The sequence below is a fragment of the Aulostomus chinensis genome, chromosome 24 (assembly GCF_037954235.1).
Source record: "Aulostomus chinensis isolate RoL2024-O1b breed Wild chromosome 24, RoL_Achi_v1.0, whole genome shotgun sequence".
Lineage (NCBI taxonomy): Eukaryota > Metazoa > Chordata > Actinopteri > Syngnathiformes > Aulostomidae > Aulostomus > Aulostomus chinensis.
Genome location: NC_141343.1, coordinates 11302054 through 11322335, shown reverse-complemented (window position 1 = coordinate 11322335; position 20282 = coordinate 11302054). Strand labels below are relative to the sequence as shown.

Genomic DNA, 20282 nt, shown 5'->3' with positions numbered 1-20282 from the left:
AGCCTGTATTCTCTCTCTCTCTCTCTCTCTCTCTCTCATATATACATATATTAGGGGTGTTAAGAAATGCCACATCACGAAATTTTGCAAAATAAAAAAATGACAAAATAAAATTCAAAGACGCGCGAAATAAAAATCAAAGTAAAAGAAAAAAAAACAAGCAATGCGAAGCGGCGCTGCGCACCACAAACAGGTGATTTTTGATCCTCTGGCCTACTGTACACACATGAAGAAGAAGAAGACCTTAGCAACAACAGAGGAGACGAAGAGGAAGCGAAACAATTAAATCAAAATGGGGGAAGACGAGGTCGAACAAGTAGCGGGCGCTCCTCCGTCAGACAAATCGGTTGTGTGGACCTATTTTGGCTTCCCATGGAAAAGACAAGGCAACGGCGAGAGGTTTGTGGATAAAACAGACGTCAAAATAGAGACAGAGAGGTGAAGAGGCGTGAAGCTAAGAGAAAGAGGGGACAGACAGGTGGAGGAGGTGTAGGGGGACAGCGAGGAGTGGGCCTCACTTGCTGGGCACGGTGGGGGAGCCGGAGCGGTGGAAGTGGATGTTCTGCCACTTGCTGTCTCGGCGGTGCCATATACGCGTCTCCTCTGACTGCATGGTGCGCGGCAGGCCGCTGCCGTCGATGTACTGCGTCAGGCGGATGTAGGCGATGCAGGCGGCCTCGTCCCCAATGAGGTGGACGTGGGGGTTTAACAGGATGGTGTGGATGGGCTGTTTGCCTTTGGACAGAGCTGGAAGGGGGAAAAACACACACACACACACACACACACACACAAACACAAACACACACACACGTCATCACACTTCCTTTTACAAGCGTTTCAATAGAGGAGGAGCCATTTACCATTCTCAAAGTAGAAGCGATGGAAGTCAGTGCCCTCCACCAAGTTGCCCAAAGCCTCGGGCTCAAAGGACGTGAGGCCGGGGTCGCATATCTTCCTGGAGTGGTAGATTAGATGTTATAGGACACAGGTTGGGAACACTGGGGGAAAGGTTCCAGGTGTGAGGAGTACTAACGTGTAGGCCTCGAAGTCTCCGTTGTTGATGGCCTCGATCAGCTGCTCGGTAACTTTAATGATCTCCTGCTTACGGGCTAAGAGACAGAGACACAGGACACCTCAGACTTTGACAAGTAAACCCTGACAGGTTTATGGAAAGATTGGACCAATGGGATAGAGGACAACATGGATCCGGGACTCCATTTACACCTGATAGTTAAGCGATCAGGATCCAGATCAGGATCCAGAATCTGATCCGAACACCCAGGATTTTTAATCAATTGTCATGGCCTCATTTCTGTCCTGTGGTGTTCAAAGTGTGTCTCTCCTGGGGAGGGGGGGAGCGAATGGAGGGGAAAGAATATTAGTTAAAAAAAAGGTCATTGTGTCGAAAAAAGCTAAAAGTTTGCCATCTGGTTCAAAGATGAACTAATTTTAAGTGAATTTGACGTTTTTTTCCCTACTTTGGAGTGTTTTCATGCATTCGGGGACTTTTTTTGTAAAATCAAGTAAAATTGGTGGTATCAGTCTAGTTTGCTAGACAGTTGGGGGGGGGGGGGGAACATACGACAATTACCCCCCCCCCCCCAAAAAAAATCCTACAAAAACTAAACTATGTGTAAGGAAGGGCTATCGCTACGACTACGGAACCCATGAGTCACAAAGCGGCGTCAGCTGCGTCGCGGATGCAATGATGGCAACACTTTTTTTTTTTTTAGGCAGGGTGATGATATTCAAGGTCCAAGTTAAGACACGAGCAGACGCAGATATCACAAGGTAAACAGGCATCAGTCCAGCCAGGTGACAATGAACAGCGAACGTTGTGGTTCACTGTTAGTCGTCAGTGAATGATGTCAGCAGTGAATGACGCGACCCAGGAGGCGTGTCTGCCGGTATTCAAGTCCACTTTATCTGGATACGGAGCGCCTTTTTCATATCAGGTGTACATGACGTCCTGACATCACGACATCCGCATTTTCACAGACTCAAAAACATAGAAACACTGTCAGGGGAAAAAGGAATGACGCAAACACCGATGTGAGGTTTCCTTCTGTTTGGTTGAACACATGATGGACGTCCACATTACCTTTCATGCTAAGTGGGTGGGCTAGGAAACAACGAACACAAAGAATGAGTGTCGTTTTCACCTGCTGCTGACAGTCACAGAGTGGAGATGACAACAGGATGATGGTGTGAATATCTTTTCGCACACGCGCACCCACACACACACACACACACGCACACGCGCACACACACACACACACACACACGCACACACACACACACACACACACACACACACAGCGCTATCCTTATTCCTTCTGAGGATATTCTATTGAGTTAGCATGGAGAGCCTAACCCTAACCCACTGATACCTAACTGTAACCCTAACCTAACTTTAACCAGGGAGTCATAAATGATCTCTGGTCCCCAAGAGGACTTGGGGTCTTGATAAGGTTAGTGTTTATACCAGAAAAGGGTTCCTATAGGTGACAAAAACAGGTACACACACACACACACTCACACCTTGTAAACCCCTTATTTACCTCCGTCAGCATCTACCCCACTGTTGTTCGCGGATGACTGCACGCTAACACGACCACTGACGCTCTCCAACGACACTAAGACCAGAAAAACTCCAAAGGCTGAGAGGTCGAACATGTTTCTTCAAATCCGGCAGCTCCAGAATCCAACAGTTACTGCAGGATGAACAGAGACCCCCAACCTAAAGAACAAACAAACTAGCAACCGTCCTCTGATTGGCTGCGTCTGCAGCGAGGCTGGTCCAGCTGACGTACCGTTAGCGTCCTTTTGCTCTCAGGTTGGACTTTAGCGTGTAAATAGCAGACTTCATGTTCCCTACAACGACTCCACATCACACACACACACACACACACACACACAAGAGCGCGTGCGTGCAAGTCAACATTTCATTTGATCTGTAACTCCGAGGGTCTCGTCCAGGGACCCTTTCATCAGAGGGTAAGTGAGTCCGAACCGCTAACGCAACATCAGCTGATCACATGATCCACAGCTGCACCCTGACACCTGACCAGCTGCCTTGTGTCCCCGTGAGTCCATCAGGGCGACGTGCATGTGTTGCAGTCCTGAGAATGGCTGCTCGTCATCGCTCGCGTCAATAACAGGTTGATAATGTGATAAATGCCAATGACGTGTTGTTTTTTATTCTTTATGTTCGTCGTAGTTCAGACCAAAACGTAGTAACCAATAATAAAACGATTTCTATTCATAATTTAATGCCTTTACATTGTCGCCTGTACAAAAACGTGTCTGACGGTAAATCATCTCGACTCTTAAAAGTCATAAAAGCCGATAATAACAACAACAAGTATTTACTTATAATGAAATAACTTTTCTGAACCAATAAACATGTAAAGTTACCATGACTTTGAATAAGAAAAAAATTATTTATCATGTTGTTTGAGGACACATTTTGGAGAGTTAGCAGTTTTTGGCTGCTACGACTAAAATTACCTCACCGTGCATACAAGTACTGCGTGAGTCTCCTGTCTAACACTAGAGCAACAAGTACAGTACGCAAGCCAGACATCGGGGTCGTAGTCAATAACCCAAAGGTTAAAACGGCTGAGTTTGCTCCACTACTCCATCAGCAGGGAGGGTTGTGCTGCACTGTGGAATATTCTAGATGCTTTCATCCTTTAAAAGCCTCGAAATGAAACAATCGCAGAGACGAAAACTGCACTCGTGTCTTCGATGAGGCGTCCAAGACCGAAAGGGTTTGGAGTCACACGTTTGATCACCACTGAAGAGACTTTGTGGCGTCGTGATGGCATCTGGCCTGCAGGGGGTGCTATAAGACAGCAGCTGGGACACAGCAGATGAGGCGTGGTCCGCGGTGAGTCCTCACAATCTTTATGAATCCTGCTTTGTTACTGGAAGGGAAACAAGTTTAATGCTCACCGTTGCTCCGCTCTGAATAATATTTTGTGTCAGATATGTATATAAATGTATATATATTTATATAAATGTATAATAAGGATACTTTGGCACCACAAAAGTGAAAGTGTGACAACAGATATCCCCCTTATTCTTTGAATAGTCCATTGTTGGCGCCGGACTGCGAATGTTCTCCCAACGATGTGTGATGTCACAAACCCCGCGCCTGTTGTTCCAACGGCCCGGCCAAGGGTGGCCGACTAGTCTCTTACTTTAATCTCTCGGTTCTGACTTCAAATCTGTCGTTTCTCACACCCCCAACTTCAAACTCAACATTGAACCTCCTCAGGGCTCCGGCGCCACACGAAGCGAGTTCGATGTCAGCGGGGTCAACGGCTGTAGAGTTAATGGAGTCGTAGTCAGACAGGCGACGATAATAACGTCTGATTATTCGTTGCAGCGCTTCATTTTTGTTGCTCATGTTTGATTCGCTGATTCCCGATAACCGACACGTTTCTTGATGTGGGGGGGGGGGGGGGGGGCAGAAAAGTCATATGACAAAACGTTCATCCAGGTCACGCTTTTTGCAATTTGGCTCGTCATATTTTACTTTTAACTCTCGCCATTAAAAACAAAGGATGTTTGCCTTGTCGCTGGCTCTGAAAACTTACACTGGGAGTTGTTGGGGCCCGGACTGGCCAGGCACCGCCCCTGCTGGGGAACGGGGCTCTGTGTGCAGGAGTGTCGTGGGCTGAAGTGACATGTCGGGGAATGGTCAGAGAACAAAACTAGAAGGAAAGACGAGAAGAGGAGGAGCAGGTAGGCAGTGACCAGTGCCCAGAGGACATACTGGCAAAACTCCTCCCCACTGGGCCAGTTACTGGGAGAGTACCAGCAGGAGGAGGAGATGGAGGAAGATGAGGAGGAGGAGGAGGAAGAGAAGGAAGAAGGCAGCTGAGATACGGACTGGTCTAAGTGCTTCAGGTGGTAGATTTTGGGGCTGGAGGAGGGGGAGGGGGCTGAGATGGGGAACCGGGGGGGAGAAAGCGGTGGCGGGTGATGAGGATGATGGAATGTAGCTCGGCTCGGTAACGCAGCATGAATGAAATGGAGAAAATGGAAACATTAAATGCAGGAAAATGACAATTTGTTCGAAGCCTTTCAAGTTTTCCACCCGCCGAGAACAAATAGTTTGGACAGATGAAATAAAATGTGCAGGGATAAAGCGTCAAAGGGGGAGCCCACCTGCTTGAGAAAATCAAATCAAACCAAGGATAGACTGTTGATCTAAGGGGGAAAAACCCGTGACATACTTTAGACTTTCTGAAAGCCTGCTGGGGCTCCCTCCACTTGCCTCCGGAGTAGTTTGGAATAAATGTGTGCTAAAGCTCTCCGAGCAACTGGTGGACCAAAAATCTACATTTCAGTACAGATGTGAGGATGGAGCTTTCCTTCCTAAAAAGTCCAAAAGGATGGAGGGACAAATTTGTGATGAATGTCCAACGCGGGTCAAAAGCTAGTGATTCCCTACTGGTCAGATAAGGTGACCTGGATGGGAGGTGAAACTCGAGCCTTTGTTCACCTCATGAATAGAACTGAATTTATCTCAGCATGTTAAATACCGAGGTTTTGTTAGCGACGCTTGGCTTTAAGTTATGACGCTGTAGATCTCACCTTCCACAATAAAACCCGGCAGATTTGTAAAAGACAGATGTGTTATTATGTGTGATACCTTCGTCTGAACAGATACCGTTTAAAAACCTTTTTATTTAATTTTTAATGGGAAGCATGTGCTCTTGTAAACTGCGCCTCATAGTATAGTTTTTCTCAATCAATTAAATCCAAATTATTCTGCTATTTTTCTCTGCATTATACGGTTTGAACATGAATGTTTCCTCATCGTATTTTTAGATGAATATGCCTCCAAAAACAACACTTCCTTGTAAAAGTGGTGGCTTCAACCTCGTAGTATTGCACAGCCAACTAGAGGGCACTCATAACCCACCCTCGGGCCACAGGACAGTGGTTGAGAAACACCACGCAGAATCTTGCAGGATAAAGATGGCAGCGTCATCTCCTTCCGCACTTAGCTCTGGTTATACTTCTTGTGACCACTAGAGGGCACTTTAATTTAACAGCCCCGCCATGTCCACGCTTATAAATTCAGATCGTCACTTTCAAACAGTGAGTTATGGTTTAATACTGGTAAATCTCCTTTGCCAGAACTTACACCTCCTCACCACCAAATAAACAGCCGCCTCCAATTTTCAGGTGAGCAAACAAAAATGCCAACTTTACCGGATCGAACAAGTTGCAACCAACCGACCAAACATCCGCCTACCGCGCTCGTCCGGAAAATATCAAACACCCACTGTCACGCTTCACCTCCACTGTTTGATTGGTGATCGCTGCAGGAATCCCCAAAGATGCCGTGATCAAATACCTAAAACTCAATTTCTGAGGTATTTCTATGAGAGGCTCTGAGGACAGGAGTTGGGACAGGGCTCACGAACGACGGACAGGCCAACAGCTGTGTCATCCAGCTGTAGTACGGTATCGAGTAGCAGAAGGAGAAGCCTTCTCTGGAAACACTGCCAAGCACCACAAAAGTAGAGCAGTGATTTCAAAGCTCGGCTCAATCAGGTCACTGGAGCAGAGAGGAATGACGACCCCTCAAGCAAAAGCACAATAGAAGCCATTAGAAAGGCCCTTAATGGGTCTGTATGTACTACAAGTATGGAGGCGGGGTGCTGGCGCAACAAACACACGTTACAGGGAGAGGTACGGATGTGACGGGCCTCGGTCCTATTGACGAAAATTCTGTTTTTGTTTTTAAATGTTACAAATGCTATGCAAAAGGCCACTCAAAGAACGGTCCGACGTGCAGACACAATCACAAACAAGAAATGCCCTCGAGAGAACAAAAACACGAACCTTAGCGTACGCGTCTGTGGTGTAATTCCTGCGTAGCTTAATGTTAGCTTAGCATTGCAGTTACACTTCAAGAAATCACGTAAGCGGTGTTCATTGGTGAAGACGATCTCACCGAACAGAACGTGTCTCGGTTTCATCAGCTTTTCTTCAACGCAGGGCCGATTTTTCAGCAAAAAACCTAATGAACAATCCTGCGGGAGATGCTTAAATTCTACTGGACTACAAACAAAAAAACAAAAAAAAAAAACATCCCTACCAAGCTAACTTCTTGTTGGACTACAAAAATACCTCCTCTCGCAGCCCTGTGTAGCTCAATATGACAACATGAACAACAATGAACAATGAAAAGTGACAGATGTGAGAACCAAAAGACAATAAATAACACACCATACTGTAAAACACATTCGTGCAATGAAGAGAAGCAGAGGCGCTACCGAGAAAGTCCTTCAGAACATCACGGTTAGCCAAAGTCAAAGAATTACGTAAGACAGTCTCGCAAAGCAGGAAAGAGAAAGGTGACCTTCAACTGTAAAGGTTTAATGAGACGTGAGGGAGTTAGTCAGGCCGGCCTACCTCTGACGTCCTCATCTTCAATGGTGGTGTTGGCACTTTCGCTGGACTCCTGCCGAACGACAAGTAAAGGGATAGTGAGGACAACCAGCCTGACATAAACGCACAAACAAGCTGAGGGCGGAGGTAGCCCCGCCTGAGGTCTGTTTGTTGTCATCCGCGCAGCACGTTAGGTCCAGCGGGGCTGACACGACCAAAATAAGAGTTCCCTAACACTGAAGAACAGGAGTAATGCTCATGAGCAAAATTCACGGAACGCTGTGCTGCAAATCCAGCATTTAATGTGACGAGGCAGTCATCAGTAGCAGGGGTCTGACCTTGAGTAGATGTGGGCCAGTGTTAGTCAGCTTCCTGACAGTGAAAGTTAACTGGTGAAAAATATGGCATACTTACACGTAGATGACAAGGTTTTAGGGTTTTTTTGGGGGGCGGGGTTGGGAACTTATTTGGTTGATAAAACAGTTTTTTTTCCTGCAATATTTTACCCTCAGTAGTTTAATGAGCGACAAAATGACCTTTGTCCGCTTTCTGTACAGACGATGCGCTGACCCACGCGTACTGAGGGTGAAGATACCTACAACAGATGGCTCCCTCGTACCACCTCACCTCTAAATCTGAAATGTCACTTCAGAATTCCCCAGCAGTTGAATCCCAAAAAACAAACGGGCTTTAGCCGACGCACTGAACCAAACTCCATTCAGAAAACAAGTATTTTAAAAGTTTGCTTGTGGTAATTAATGTAACTTGGTTGTAAACTCCTTTCCTTTTCTTTTGTTTTTTCTCAAACGAGGAGGGCGACTATTCAGGGGATGTTTTTGTTGTTGTTGTTGTTGCTCATTTACCGTTACAAGTAACAACATCCTGCAGGTATACACACTAATACAAGTGTTACGCACTGATTTGGAATGAAACTGACAAAAACGACTTAAATTTGGGAACATAGTCAGCACGCAGTTGCGGTTACATCTACATATCCGAACCAAGCTACCGGCAGCTGATGATACTAGTTAGGCCAGTAATACCTCTTGTTTTACATGGATAAATAACTGGAATGTTTTCTTTGTTTTCTTTACTTCCTCAATGACTGGTCAGAGCCAGACAGTCCCCACGCCTTTATGTGGCTTATATTCGAGTATATTTGTTGTAGTCATTTTAGTAAGACGTCTTTTTGGTCTCTCATCACTGCAGTTCTAGAATAAAAACTCAAGGAATGCCCTCTAGGCGCTATTGTGACTTTGTGGTGCTTACAAGTTACTGAAAATATATAAACACACACATCTGCAGTCTCCTTTTTTCTTTTCTTTTTTTAAATCACAATTGATCTCACCGCTGAATTCGATGTGAAAGATCTTTATTAGAACTCTGACGGTCAACAGTAGTATTCTGTTGCCGCCATTTTCAGGAGAGCGGCCCTCTCATTGTACATATCTGACAAAAACAAACAACGGAACATCCAGTTTGTACATTTGTTCTACACATCACTTTGCACACACACTGCACCGTCATGTAACCGCACCAAGCCAACGACACCGGCATGCATGTGTCGTTTTATGGATTATCAAGGATCACATACATCCATACATTTGCACTTCGTCACGCACAATGGGGTCCCGGCGAATCAGAGAGGGATACAGCTTGAAACAGCTTATCCGCCCTCCATATTTGATGCGTCTAATTGCGTTCCAGCAGCATGCGTAATCCTTCTCTCACATGAGGTTACATAGAGAACGGCAGCGCATGCTCCTTAAAACGTAGCGTGAAAATGGCACAGACTCAGCACTGCACCAGGTGGGGTAAAGGAACTGCATAAATATCAAGAACAGTTGCAAACACAAGAGTTGAACGCGTCCCAAGAACTTCCACGTCTGAGATCGACAGTACCAGTCAAAGGTGCGGACACACCTCTCTGAAATATGTCACCAATGACCTTTTGATCCAACTGTTTCTGAGTTAAAGGTTTGAAATTAGCATATCGAACAGTGAAATTGATGCCTATTTGTTTGGGGGTCCCTCCTCCACCAGTCAGCTTTCACGTAACAGTCAGATCTCTCTGTGCCTGAGCACACTTGCGTATGTACACAGGCCGACACAGGACAAGGTACTATGTACCTATTTGATTTGCAATCTGCAAATACACACACACAAAAAAAACATTTTATATGGTGATTCAGTAGAAAAGTGCACTAATCGCATTCCCAATGAAAGTAGAAAATGAAGTCCACTTTATCATGGCTGTATTTTGTCATAAATGTCTTGATGACAATACTCATAAAGTTTGCGGGTGTCCTTTCGACTGGTACTGTCCGTTCAACGTCTGCAATATTAACATGCAATACTGAACGCATCCAGACTCTCTTGCTGAGGCGTCAGAATATTCAAAGCACACCAACGCTGGTCAGAAGCGACACCCAGGCTTGGTTCTACATGGCGTACACGTCACCAGCAGAATACACGTCACAGTAGCTCAGCTCTATACCTTGTTTCCATCAGCGGGGTTGTGAATGACAGTGGTTTGGGGCTCCTGATCCAAGAGGACCAACAGTAGGAAGAGAAGTTGGTGTAGAACCACAGTGAGTTAGCACATAGTTTGAGAAAGGGGAAAAAAACAAGTGGTCAAGGGAGAAAGGAACAGCGTGACAGATATTCGGGTGAAAACAAGAAGTCTTTAGAGAGAGAATCTCTAGCGATGGAAGGTTTCATGGTGAGGAAAGTTGTTCCCTTAAAACAAACGATAACACTCAACCACACACAGTCGTGATGCCAGCTGATCTGCCTTGGTCACATGACCAATTACACACACACACACACACACACACACACACACACGATACTCTGAATTATTCAAACCCGCACACAGCTAAAGAGATGAAAGGAATCATTAAACTTGCCATGGTGGATGTCAACGACAGGAGTGCTGAATTCACAGTGTCTCGCTGTGCTGTGTAACATGAACTTTGACTAAAACCCCATGGGGCGGGGATGGGTGATCTGTAGTTGAACACTCATTGTGACCATGTTTTCTGGAAGCCACATGGGCCCTTGTCCTCTTCCAGATAATTTGACTGTGGTCATGGCCAGATACTGGGATGGAGCAAAGTGGGAGGAGTTATTTCAGGTATCAAAGGTTTCAGAAGTTGCACACGGAGCCAGTTTAGAGATAAAGTTGCTGCCTTGGATGGGTCCTCACTGTTTATATAGACAGGAGTCTCATTAGGTGTCAATATTCACAAGGGCTGCTTGATTTTGAAAAAAAAAAAAAAAAAGGTCAAATTGTAATTATTCTGACAGATTGCTACTGCAGGATGACTTATAATATGAGAGGGAAGATTGCTTTTTACATCTTTATCGGTTTTTTAATTAAAATTAGAGTAACTGTGTGATTTTTGTGTAGGATCTGGATCAGTAGGATATTTTCTTAAAGGTGCCAAAGACAACAATTAAATTTAAAAAAAAAAAAATTCATCCACAGAACTTACACAACGGTGCAGGTAAAAGACAAAATTCACCTGAAATAATATGATAAAGGTTAAATAATTATTTGAAAATTGTATGTTCATATTATTTACATTCCTGTAAGTTGACTGACATACCATTATAGATAGACAGATAGACAGATAGATAGATAGACAGATAGACAGACAGACAGATAGATAGATAGATAGATAGACAGATAGACAGATAGATAGATAGACAGATAGACAGATAGATAGATATACTTTTTTTTTGTAATTTCCATCTGCAGCCAGCTGGGAATCAACCTTGATGATGTCCAGAGAATCTGAGGTCTTTCATGACACAAAATACAATAAAATACTCAATTGGAGTAGAAATTGTAACATGTTTTGAAATATGATGTAAATTAATTTCCATTTGTGAAAATTTTCCCTCAGTTTTGGACTGAGCACAACATTAGATACCGGTCTGAGACTAATTAACAACCTATTATATGCATATTTAAACAGGAGCGTCTCTGCCTTGTTGTTACATAGTTTTCTTCATGAGTGTCTACTCAGCAGCTTAGTTGCAGCGTAGCCATGCGTGTTTTATCAAATGCGCCACGATTACTCTTGTAACTGGATTCCAGGAAGTGGCTGCTCTCACTAGGAACTTAACAAAGTAGCGTGTGAGTACATGAGTATATGTTTTCAGATTAAAATGTCGTTTTGGCACAATCTATGTTGTGTGCATCTGCAGCACTACGTCACCCGCAGGCACGGTGAAAAACAAACAAACAAAACAGAAGCAAACTACTGGATCGGGCTTCAGCAAAACATCTCAGAATAATAATGATGAAGTCAGTTACACTCAAAGTTGAGATGTTTTAGTTGAAGCGTGTGGAGCGATGATCTCTGATTTTGCCATTTGGGTAAATGTTGATATATGTCTCTTGTGGACCTTACCCAGCATCTGAGTGTTAAGTGTAAGGTAAGATTCCCTCGCAATATATCTGACCTGAGGGATTCTTATTGTACATCATCCCACAGTCAGACAAGATACATTTACCATTCTCTCCTGCACCGCATTAGGGAGCAGGGACCCATGCTAGTTAGCTCAACACCGTGAATGGTAGTCACTGGGAGGTGTTAGCATCAACTAGATCAAGTTCAGGGTGTCAGTTTGTCATTAATCCTCACCCTCTCGTACAAAGTCGGCCATGACTACAAACAGTTTTTCCTCTCGTCGTCAATAAACACTCGGTTTAGTTGACCCAAGTTACAACAGAGCTTTTGAGGTGTTGCTTCAAATCACTGCACCCAGTCAGGAAAGTTGTTCTGGCTATGACAAAAATGAAAATTACAATGTCTCTTCATATTAAATTGTTATTCCATTTCACGCATGAACATCATCACATTATTGAAGAAAAAAGACCATTTTGGAGGTAAGTCTATTTGATACATTTTGATTGAGCTGTGCTAACACCCTCTATCATTCATTGTGCTAAAGTAACCAGGATGGGTCTCAGCTTCCTACTGCAGCACAGAGGGGAGACGCGTCCTTGTCTTCTGCTCTGGCTTATGAGACAATGGACCATAGGAGACGCCTCCAAAAAGTTTGCATCTATGCTGATTACAATTGAAAAAGATTGCTAGTAGTAAATCCAACTCCTCCAACTTTGCATCTCAGTCTCAAACAAGCCAGGATCCAGTTTCCAACAAAGGCTTGGAACTGGTGGCAGCAGTGACTGAGCCACGGTTGGCATGGAATGGCCCAGAGGTCGCCATTACAGCCGTAATCAACAACAAAGGAAGATGCAGTCATGTCCAGCGCTGTGGCGGTGCAATAAAGCGCTCCAGAGGTGCACGTGACAGCTCATGTTACACAACCACTGGAGATAATTTGTGGTTCTTTGGCTTTATGGAACAGATATAATGTAAGAGAAGCATGGAGTTGACCATCAGAGATGTGGCTGAAAGTACAAAGATGGTTAGACAGAAAGACAGACAGGCAGGCAGGCAGGCAGGCAGGCAAGCGGCAGGCAGGCAAACAGTGTACCAGAGAAGGAGTGGGGACAGGCTCTTTGGGGCTGGTGACCACATTGGCCTTGTTGTTGATCTGGAGGGACAGAGTGGACAGACAGGTAGACAGACAGGACAGGGCTTAGTGTCCAAGAGCTGGTCTTCAACCAGCGACTGTGGAGGAGGAGTTTCTGTCAAGAGTGTTCACCACCTGACACTCTCAGAGGTAGACCGTGTACAGGCAAATCAATAAACCAAAGCCTTCCTGCTGCTCGTGCTGGATGGCGGTCAGTCTGAAGTCAACCAACCGCCTGCTACGGGAACGCTACATCAGGTAAAAGTGTCTGTTCACCCTCTCCCTTGCCTCTGTCTCTTTCACTGGGTTTAAATACACAGTTGCAGTCACTGCTATAGTGACAGTTCGGTCAGCTCAATTAATTGGACTACGATCATTGTCCCGGTGTACAAGAACTAAGGAAGAATCCATCTATTGATAGGAGTATGTCTGCGTCAGAAATGGAAGGTAGCGCACATCCACTCACAGCTGGTTGGGATCAAGCTTTTTCAGCTTCAATTTTGGCATTGCAAATCCAACGAGTTAACCAGCAGCATCAATGCCAAATGTCGGCCTTAAATCCAAAGACTGATAAAAGAGAAACTCCTCGAGCTAAGCAAGCAAAAAGCTCGTTTCTTCACCATGACGATACCCCCCTTTGGGTCTTCTTTGTTTGACTTCTGGCTTAAACACTGCATCGGGACCTAAGCGACATTTCCAGAGCAGCAGGTGAATCCGGGGCAAGTTGAAGCGTGTGCCTGTTAGGTTTTTACATATGTCTTCAAAGTCAAGTTAAAGTTGGAAAAACACAGTAATTTTGCCTTTTTTGAACATCAGGGTCGTACCGGACTCCTGTCGAAAACATAAATCTCTCTGGAGAAGGAACTATATAAACATTCCAGGGTAGTTGGACATGTTTATTACTCAAACAGCCACCAGGGATTATACTCTATGTTGTCTGCATGTATTTGATCACAAACTGCACCTCACAGGGAGCTAAGCTGTGTCTCTCAGTCTAATGTACAAGGAGCAGGGCAGGACTGATAGCAACTATTTGGATTTTTGGGACAGAGGTTCCATTCCTGAAAAAAGAAAATAAAACCAAACCACAGACTGCAGTTTTTCTAATATTCTTTCTTGGCTGGGGAGACACTGTATGACTCCTGGCTTAACCTGTAGCTAATCTTCCAGTTTCAAAGTATGTTGGTGGTTTTCACGTCCTGTTCAGGGCAGAGTTACAGTATGTGAGTGACTAAGTCTCTCCACAGTTCTTCACATGGACACTGTGAGTCACTGTAGCGTGAGGGAGCAGATGCCTGGGACAGCCATCCTACAAAGGAAGCTCATTTTGACTGTTCGTACCTCCCAAACCTCATGACCGTAGGTGAGAGTCGGAGGGTAAACTGACTGCGACAGCGTTTTGTTGCTTCTTTCTACAAAGGGAGGAAAAAACCCTCATTTCTGGTGCATTTCTGCCCCCTAAAGGTGCGGAGGGTGACATCAAGCATTAGCTGGTTCAGACTAGATATAAATTGTACTGTACATTCAGGTCATGTCAATGGCGGGTCAATAATTGTTCATGTAAATTAATCAAGCCAAGGTGGAAGACATATTTCCTGTTGGTTAGGTAAGATAAATTGAAAAAGAAAAAGCAGTAGTCCTGTGCCAGGTGTACGTGTAGCCATGTATATATAGGTTTTTAAACATGAATGTAAAGTCAAGCCTATGTGTGAATATTGCAAACATTCAATTATGCATTTTTATTTTATTTTGACTAAACATTTATATCACGAATTATTAATGATCGATTAACTTAATATGTACATGAGAGAGTATGGGGATACACTTTTTGTAAAACTCAATTTTGACAGGGCTGACCTCCAGTTGACCTGAGGCCATCCAATGAGAAGTTGCCACGTCACGAGTAGGCGGTACTTTCGAGCCCACCCCCACCAATGAAATTTTGCCGCATCACAAGTAGGCTCCCTCCCATTTCCACCGTCTTATTACAACCTCCGTACTCAGCATCACCTTGGAAACGTAAAGATATCATCGCCCATGGCTCCCCTGATTTTTTTTCCAGGCGCTGTGTGAGTTCCAGCTGAAGATTATCCATTTATCTGTTAATAATAATCCACCAGCACCTGTCTTTGAGACTTAATCTCCAGAGTGGAATCGTAACAGGCGTAGAATCTCATCTCCAGCCTCAAATTTCCGCTGGAAACGGGAGACAAGGTATCGGTGTCCTCGGTCGGCTCGAGGTGACAGCAAACAGAGCATACCCCTTGTTAAAATCCCCACAACCAACACTCAGAGGTAAATCTTTGAGTAAACATGTGGTAAAACTCTCTGACTGAATCTGTCCACCATCCTGACAGAGGGCCAGGTACTCCACAGGTCCCTCCTGCCTGTGAAGGCATCATGGCGAACCACACCCAGAATCATGTATTTAGGTTTGGGCCCAACAGGTTGAATTCTTTGACTCGCCCGTGAATACGGCTCGCTGATTTAAACCTTTATTCGGTCCAGTAGCAGTAATGACAGAGTCCATAGCATCTGCTGTGTCTTTGTGAAATAGACCAGCGCTAAATTGACTCTTTAACATATCTTCAGAATAGTTGAGCAGAGTCTGGACTGTGAAATTGGTCTATCCCCCAGAATAACGGCAGGGATATTGGTTCGGTCCTTCTCCGTAATTTTCACTTGGAGATGGAGCGGAGCGTCAGATCCAGATACTTTTCACCGTCTCTGGGAATGAAGAATTCAGTGGGAGAGTTGCCGCTCAGCGCTGAGAGAGGTTGACATTCTCGATATTTTTTATCCTCAATGGATAATTACATCATAGGAGCGGAAAATAGATCCAGTTCTACTAGGGTGCATTCGGGCCGACGTCTGATGTAAAAGAGACTTTTTTTCCCCCCAAACCTGGGTGATGAAACAAATTAAAATATATCGGAGCTCTGTGCAGATTCCTTCTCTTAGCGCCGCCACCCTTGACTGATTTGCTTTTTTGGACTCCCTGCATTTTTTTTAGAGGAAGAAATCTGGTCACCCAGTGAGTGCTTCCTCATCCTGTGGGATAAGACCATACACCTCTGGCTCCCGTATGATTCCTCTGTTCTGTCAGTTTTCCTACCACTCATTTGACTGCGGCGGCAGCGTTGTTGGTGGCAGCTGTTTTAAGATGAGGTTTCGCCGTGGCGAAATCCGTCATCGGTGCGCCATAAAAACCGGGTACAGCGCCTCCTACTTGACCTTCGGAATAGCCGACGAAACAATGAGGACCTCAGCCGAGACGTAATGTAGCCATCCTTCTGAAGTGGCATCGAACGGGTCTGAAGCCCAGCTTGACTATCGTTTCCCATAAACAAATTCCACAAACCTTTCGCAGTCTGTTTTAATCTCAATGTGGATGATTTCGATGTAATTTTTTGATACGGCGGGTAATGTACCGTATTGTACTTGAGACTCACCACACCTAATCGCCTTTGACGTTCACTACGCACAACAGCGGTGAGGAGCTATCGCTGGCTGGTTGATATTGAATGACGTCCATGTATACAAACGGGTTATATAGGGGTAGGGGGTAGAGCGAGCCAAATTTAAAAGGAAGGGTCCTCTCAACTTGGATACTCTCACCCACGCGTAGAATGGTTTCAAAAGTTAGTCACAAAGACTCTGTTTCTCCTAAAATGTACCTGTGCGGCTTTAACATCCCGAAGACGAAGGCCTCTTCTCCATCCAACGGTTTAGAAAGTGCCAAGAAACACCTTGGTTTTATCCACTTCTCAGACACATTTATTCTTATCGCCTTCACACACTTCTCATTGGTTCTAACCCCAAATAAGGCAGAGAGGAGAGGGGGCAGGGAAAAGCCTGGGAAAGGTGGGTAAAGTGTGGGGATGATATCAAGAACCGCCTATCATGACGTAGCCGTACCTCATTGGGATCAGAAAAAAAAACACCCAAGGAGCGGGGAAAGGAGCAGGGAAAGGAGCAGGGAAAGGAGCAGGGAAAACCGCGGGGAAAGGGGAGGCTCGAAGGTGCCGCCTACTCGTGACGTGGACACTTCACTTCTCATTCTCATCAACTAAAGGTTAGACCTGTCAAAATCGAGTTTGACAAGAAGTGTACCCCAATACTCACTTACATGCTTTTATATATTGTGTGTATATATATATATATATATACCGTATATAAAATGCTACTGCCGTTTTTTTAATGTCTCAACATGATATGTTTCTCTCAGTCATGCAGTGCCTCCCTTTCCTCTAGTGGCACTGAGGGATGATTACATTCAAGGGGCTTCTACCGCTCACTACCAACTACAACAGATGTCACCTCTTATTTATCAGCAAGCTCACCCTTAAAGGTTCTGTACCATCCACCTTCCTTTTCTGCGGAGCACCCAGAGCACAAGAGAGATCAACTCTTCAATAGAAAACAGAATCTGTGTACAACGGAACATCTTCACGCTTTCCGAGCTTCAACGTCCAACGAATGCAAGCTAACTTTGCTATGTTGTCATTTTTGTGCACTTGTCGTGTCTTTTAACCAAAATAACGGATCATAGTAGCATTCTACTGCATTTGAGTGACTAATTTGATGGTACTGTACAATGTCACCAGAATACTAAAACCCAGAAATATGTTAGCACTGTTGAAAGTCCAGTTCCCTTTCCTCCACGTAGATGGGGTTTTGGTTAAAGGCCTAAGTTCTGTGTCAAATACAGGCTGAAAATATTTTAACCCTCCGTTTGATGATGAAATATGCCCGTAAATACCACACTACCCAATTTTTAATTGTTGCTGAATCTTAAAAATGGCACTTGCTAATAAGAGGCCAAAGGAAACTACAGAGGTTGTCGAGGACATTAAACAACATTGCAGTGAAAACCAAAGAAACCTACAGCTTTTGTCGTCGTGACGTTGAAGTCATGTGTCTGTGGTGTAGATACTGCATACCCTAAAATTAGCTGTGTAGTTCATTGCGTTTGGGCTTCAAAAATCATAAAGGCGGTGTTCGTTAGTGAAGATGACAATGCCCAACAAAAAAAAATCACATCAGCTTTTGATCACCAGCGAGCTGGTTTTCTGAAGTATCCCAAAATCAATATACCAAACCCATGGGCTTCTGGTCAATGGAATCTATGAGACCCAAAATTCCAGTTGGACTATTAAAGTACCTCATTCCTGCACTCTATTAAAGCTGTTAAGATGCACAATGTGTAATGATCTCCAGTCTGTGAAAAAAGAGAAGATAATAGCAGAGACGAAGGATAACTCTCATCGTCGACTTGTTATTTTATCATCACTTATTAGTTTCCAAGACAAGCAGATGCGCCTCCTCCTCACACAGATTGAAAGTTCGGATGAGGATAATTCCTGGAAACCTCCATCACACCCACGAAGGACAGACAGAGACTTTATCCAGGCTGCTGGAGGTTCTGCGTTTATTCATCGGTGCCGAGTTTACTGGCAATGTTGCACCATTCGACAATCGCTTCAAAGTTAAGCCAAACCTGTCAAAGCACAGTGTGTGTGTCTGTATGTGTGTGTGTGCATAAGAGAGAGAGAGACAGAGAGAGAGGAATGAAAATGTTGTTAACAGTGACAGGGAGGATGAACTTACTTTGACACCATCCGGCTTTTTGTTAAGGAGGCTCTTGGCTGCTGTTGAGACAAAAGATACTGTCAGGAAACACAGCGGACAGCGTGCGCGCGCACACACACACACACACACACGCGCGCGCGCGCACACACACACACATTACTGAGTCTATTCAAGGCTGGCAACCTCAAAGCTGCAAGAATTGGACGCAGAAAAGAGACATGCAAATCAAGTGAGGATAATTAGTGCGGAACCTGCAATTAGACACATGCGATCAGACTGCAGCAGCTGATCGGCATCTCTTTCCCTAAAACACTCTCAACCTAAGACACAGAAAAGATGTTGGATTTGTTGTACATGTAAGCTCAGGTCAGTGAATGAGTAGCAGCATCTCAGTTGTCGTGCAAGAAGAAGGAGAGGGACACCGGTATTTTGCATATTGATTCCGTCTTCAGAATTTTAGAGTGTTTAGGCTATTTTCTATGTATTCGGGGTCCCCACACTTTTCAACTCAGAAGCCCGAAAGTAAAGGCATCAGACTTGTAATGACAAAAGTTGCGCAGCAAATTGCGACTGATTAAATTTCGACTGCCTTTTTTGTTGTTGTTGTTGTTGTTTTGTTTCCAGTAGTTATAGAACTCATTTTACCTTCAGAAACAATAAAGGCTTTTCAACTATTTTTTTTTTTTCTTCAAAAAATCTTTATTTATTTATAGAGATCATCTTGTGACTCTTGAATCTGTGTCACACACTTTGGGAACTTCTGGTCCACAAACAGAACCCCGGTGCGAAACAAATGACTGACCTCATGCATGTTTCAGGTAGACAAATGTGTTTCTATCATGTTTCCTGCCACACTGCCTCACTTTAGTTTAAATATTTATATCATGTAAGGGTTCGTTGCTGCTGGATGGAGTTACAGAGCTGACTGTCTCTTTCTTTCCAGTTGTACTGGGCACAGGCAGATGAATTGATTACTTTTTTTTTTCTTTTCTTTTTTTTTTGCGAATTGCAAATCCAGTCCTATTTACACAGGACCCAACTCAATACACACCTGTATTTCTCGCAGAGCATTCAGAAGTGATGTTTGAAATCCACCTGGCGTTATAACCCAGGTGGGATGTTCTGTGTAAAACATTGTCATTTTTGCGGGTGAAGAACAAACCTCATCCCCGATCCCTGGCACTCAGATTGGGTGAGCCCGCAAAATTTGGTGGTGGCAGCTTTGGGGTTCACGAGGTAGGCCAGCGCATTTGCCAGAATGCTGATCTGATTCCAAAGATGAACAGAATTCAGAACCCTCATCTCTGACTCCTCGTGTCCCCGCTGCTGCTGCTGCTGCGTTGCTGTTAAGAATTTGAGGGTTCAAGCATTCTCTGCAGCAGTGAGGGTGAGTAGATATCAAGTTGACTACATGGTCAATATGTGATGGAGGCTTTGCAGTGGGCAAAGCTGTCTTGTAAAGAGTAGGATTGTGAGAAAAAATAACGATCGCTCGGTGCTTTGTCAGTTTTACAGCTGCCGTGTTCTAACAGCTCAAAGCAGCAGCGACGACTTTTTAAGTGAATACGCGGGCGTGTCCATCTAACGCCTCTGTCTCTTTATGGTCCGTATATGCAGACGAGGCCATCAGCCATTTCTGTGCAGGGCTTCTGTGCTCATGTCATTTCTGTTTAATTTGGGTCTTTATTCATCTACTGTCATACATCCTCAGCAGACGTGAC

General features: G+C 44.5%; 1 protein-coding gene across 8 annotated transcripts in view; it reads right to left on the bottom strand.

The window, feature by feature from the left end:
* The window catches only part of LOC147238699 (calcium/calmodulin-dependent protein kinase type II delta 1 chain), a 75645-nt gene that overhangs the window by 1849 nt on the left and 53514 nt on the right, over positions 1–20282 (bottom strand). Inside the window, exons 13-19 of one of the 8 annotated variants that reach the window (XM_086197755.1) lie at positions 18580–18617; positions 17313–17345; positions 9914–9958; positions 7441–7489; positions 1034–1109; positions 861–955; positions 519–747 (exon numbers count right to left, since the gene is read on the bottom strand). In XM_086197755.1, coding sequence (XP_086053881.1) covers positions 519–747; positions 861–955; positions 1034–1109; positions 7441–7489; positions 9914–9958; positions 17313–17345; positions 18580–18617 — 565 coding nt within the window. The other 7 variants (XM_086197753.1, XM_086197754.1, XM_086197756.1 and 4 more) reach the window with 7 other exon arrangements.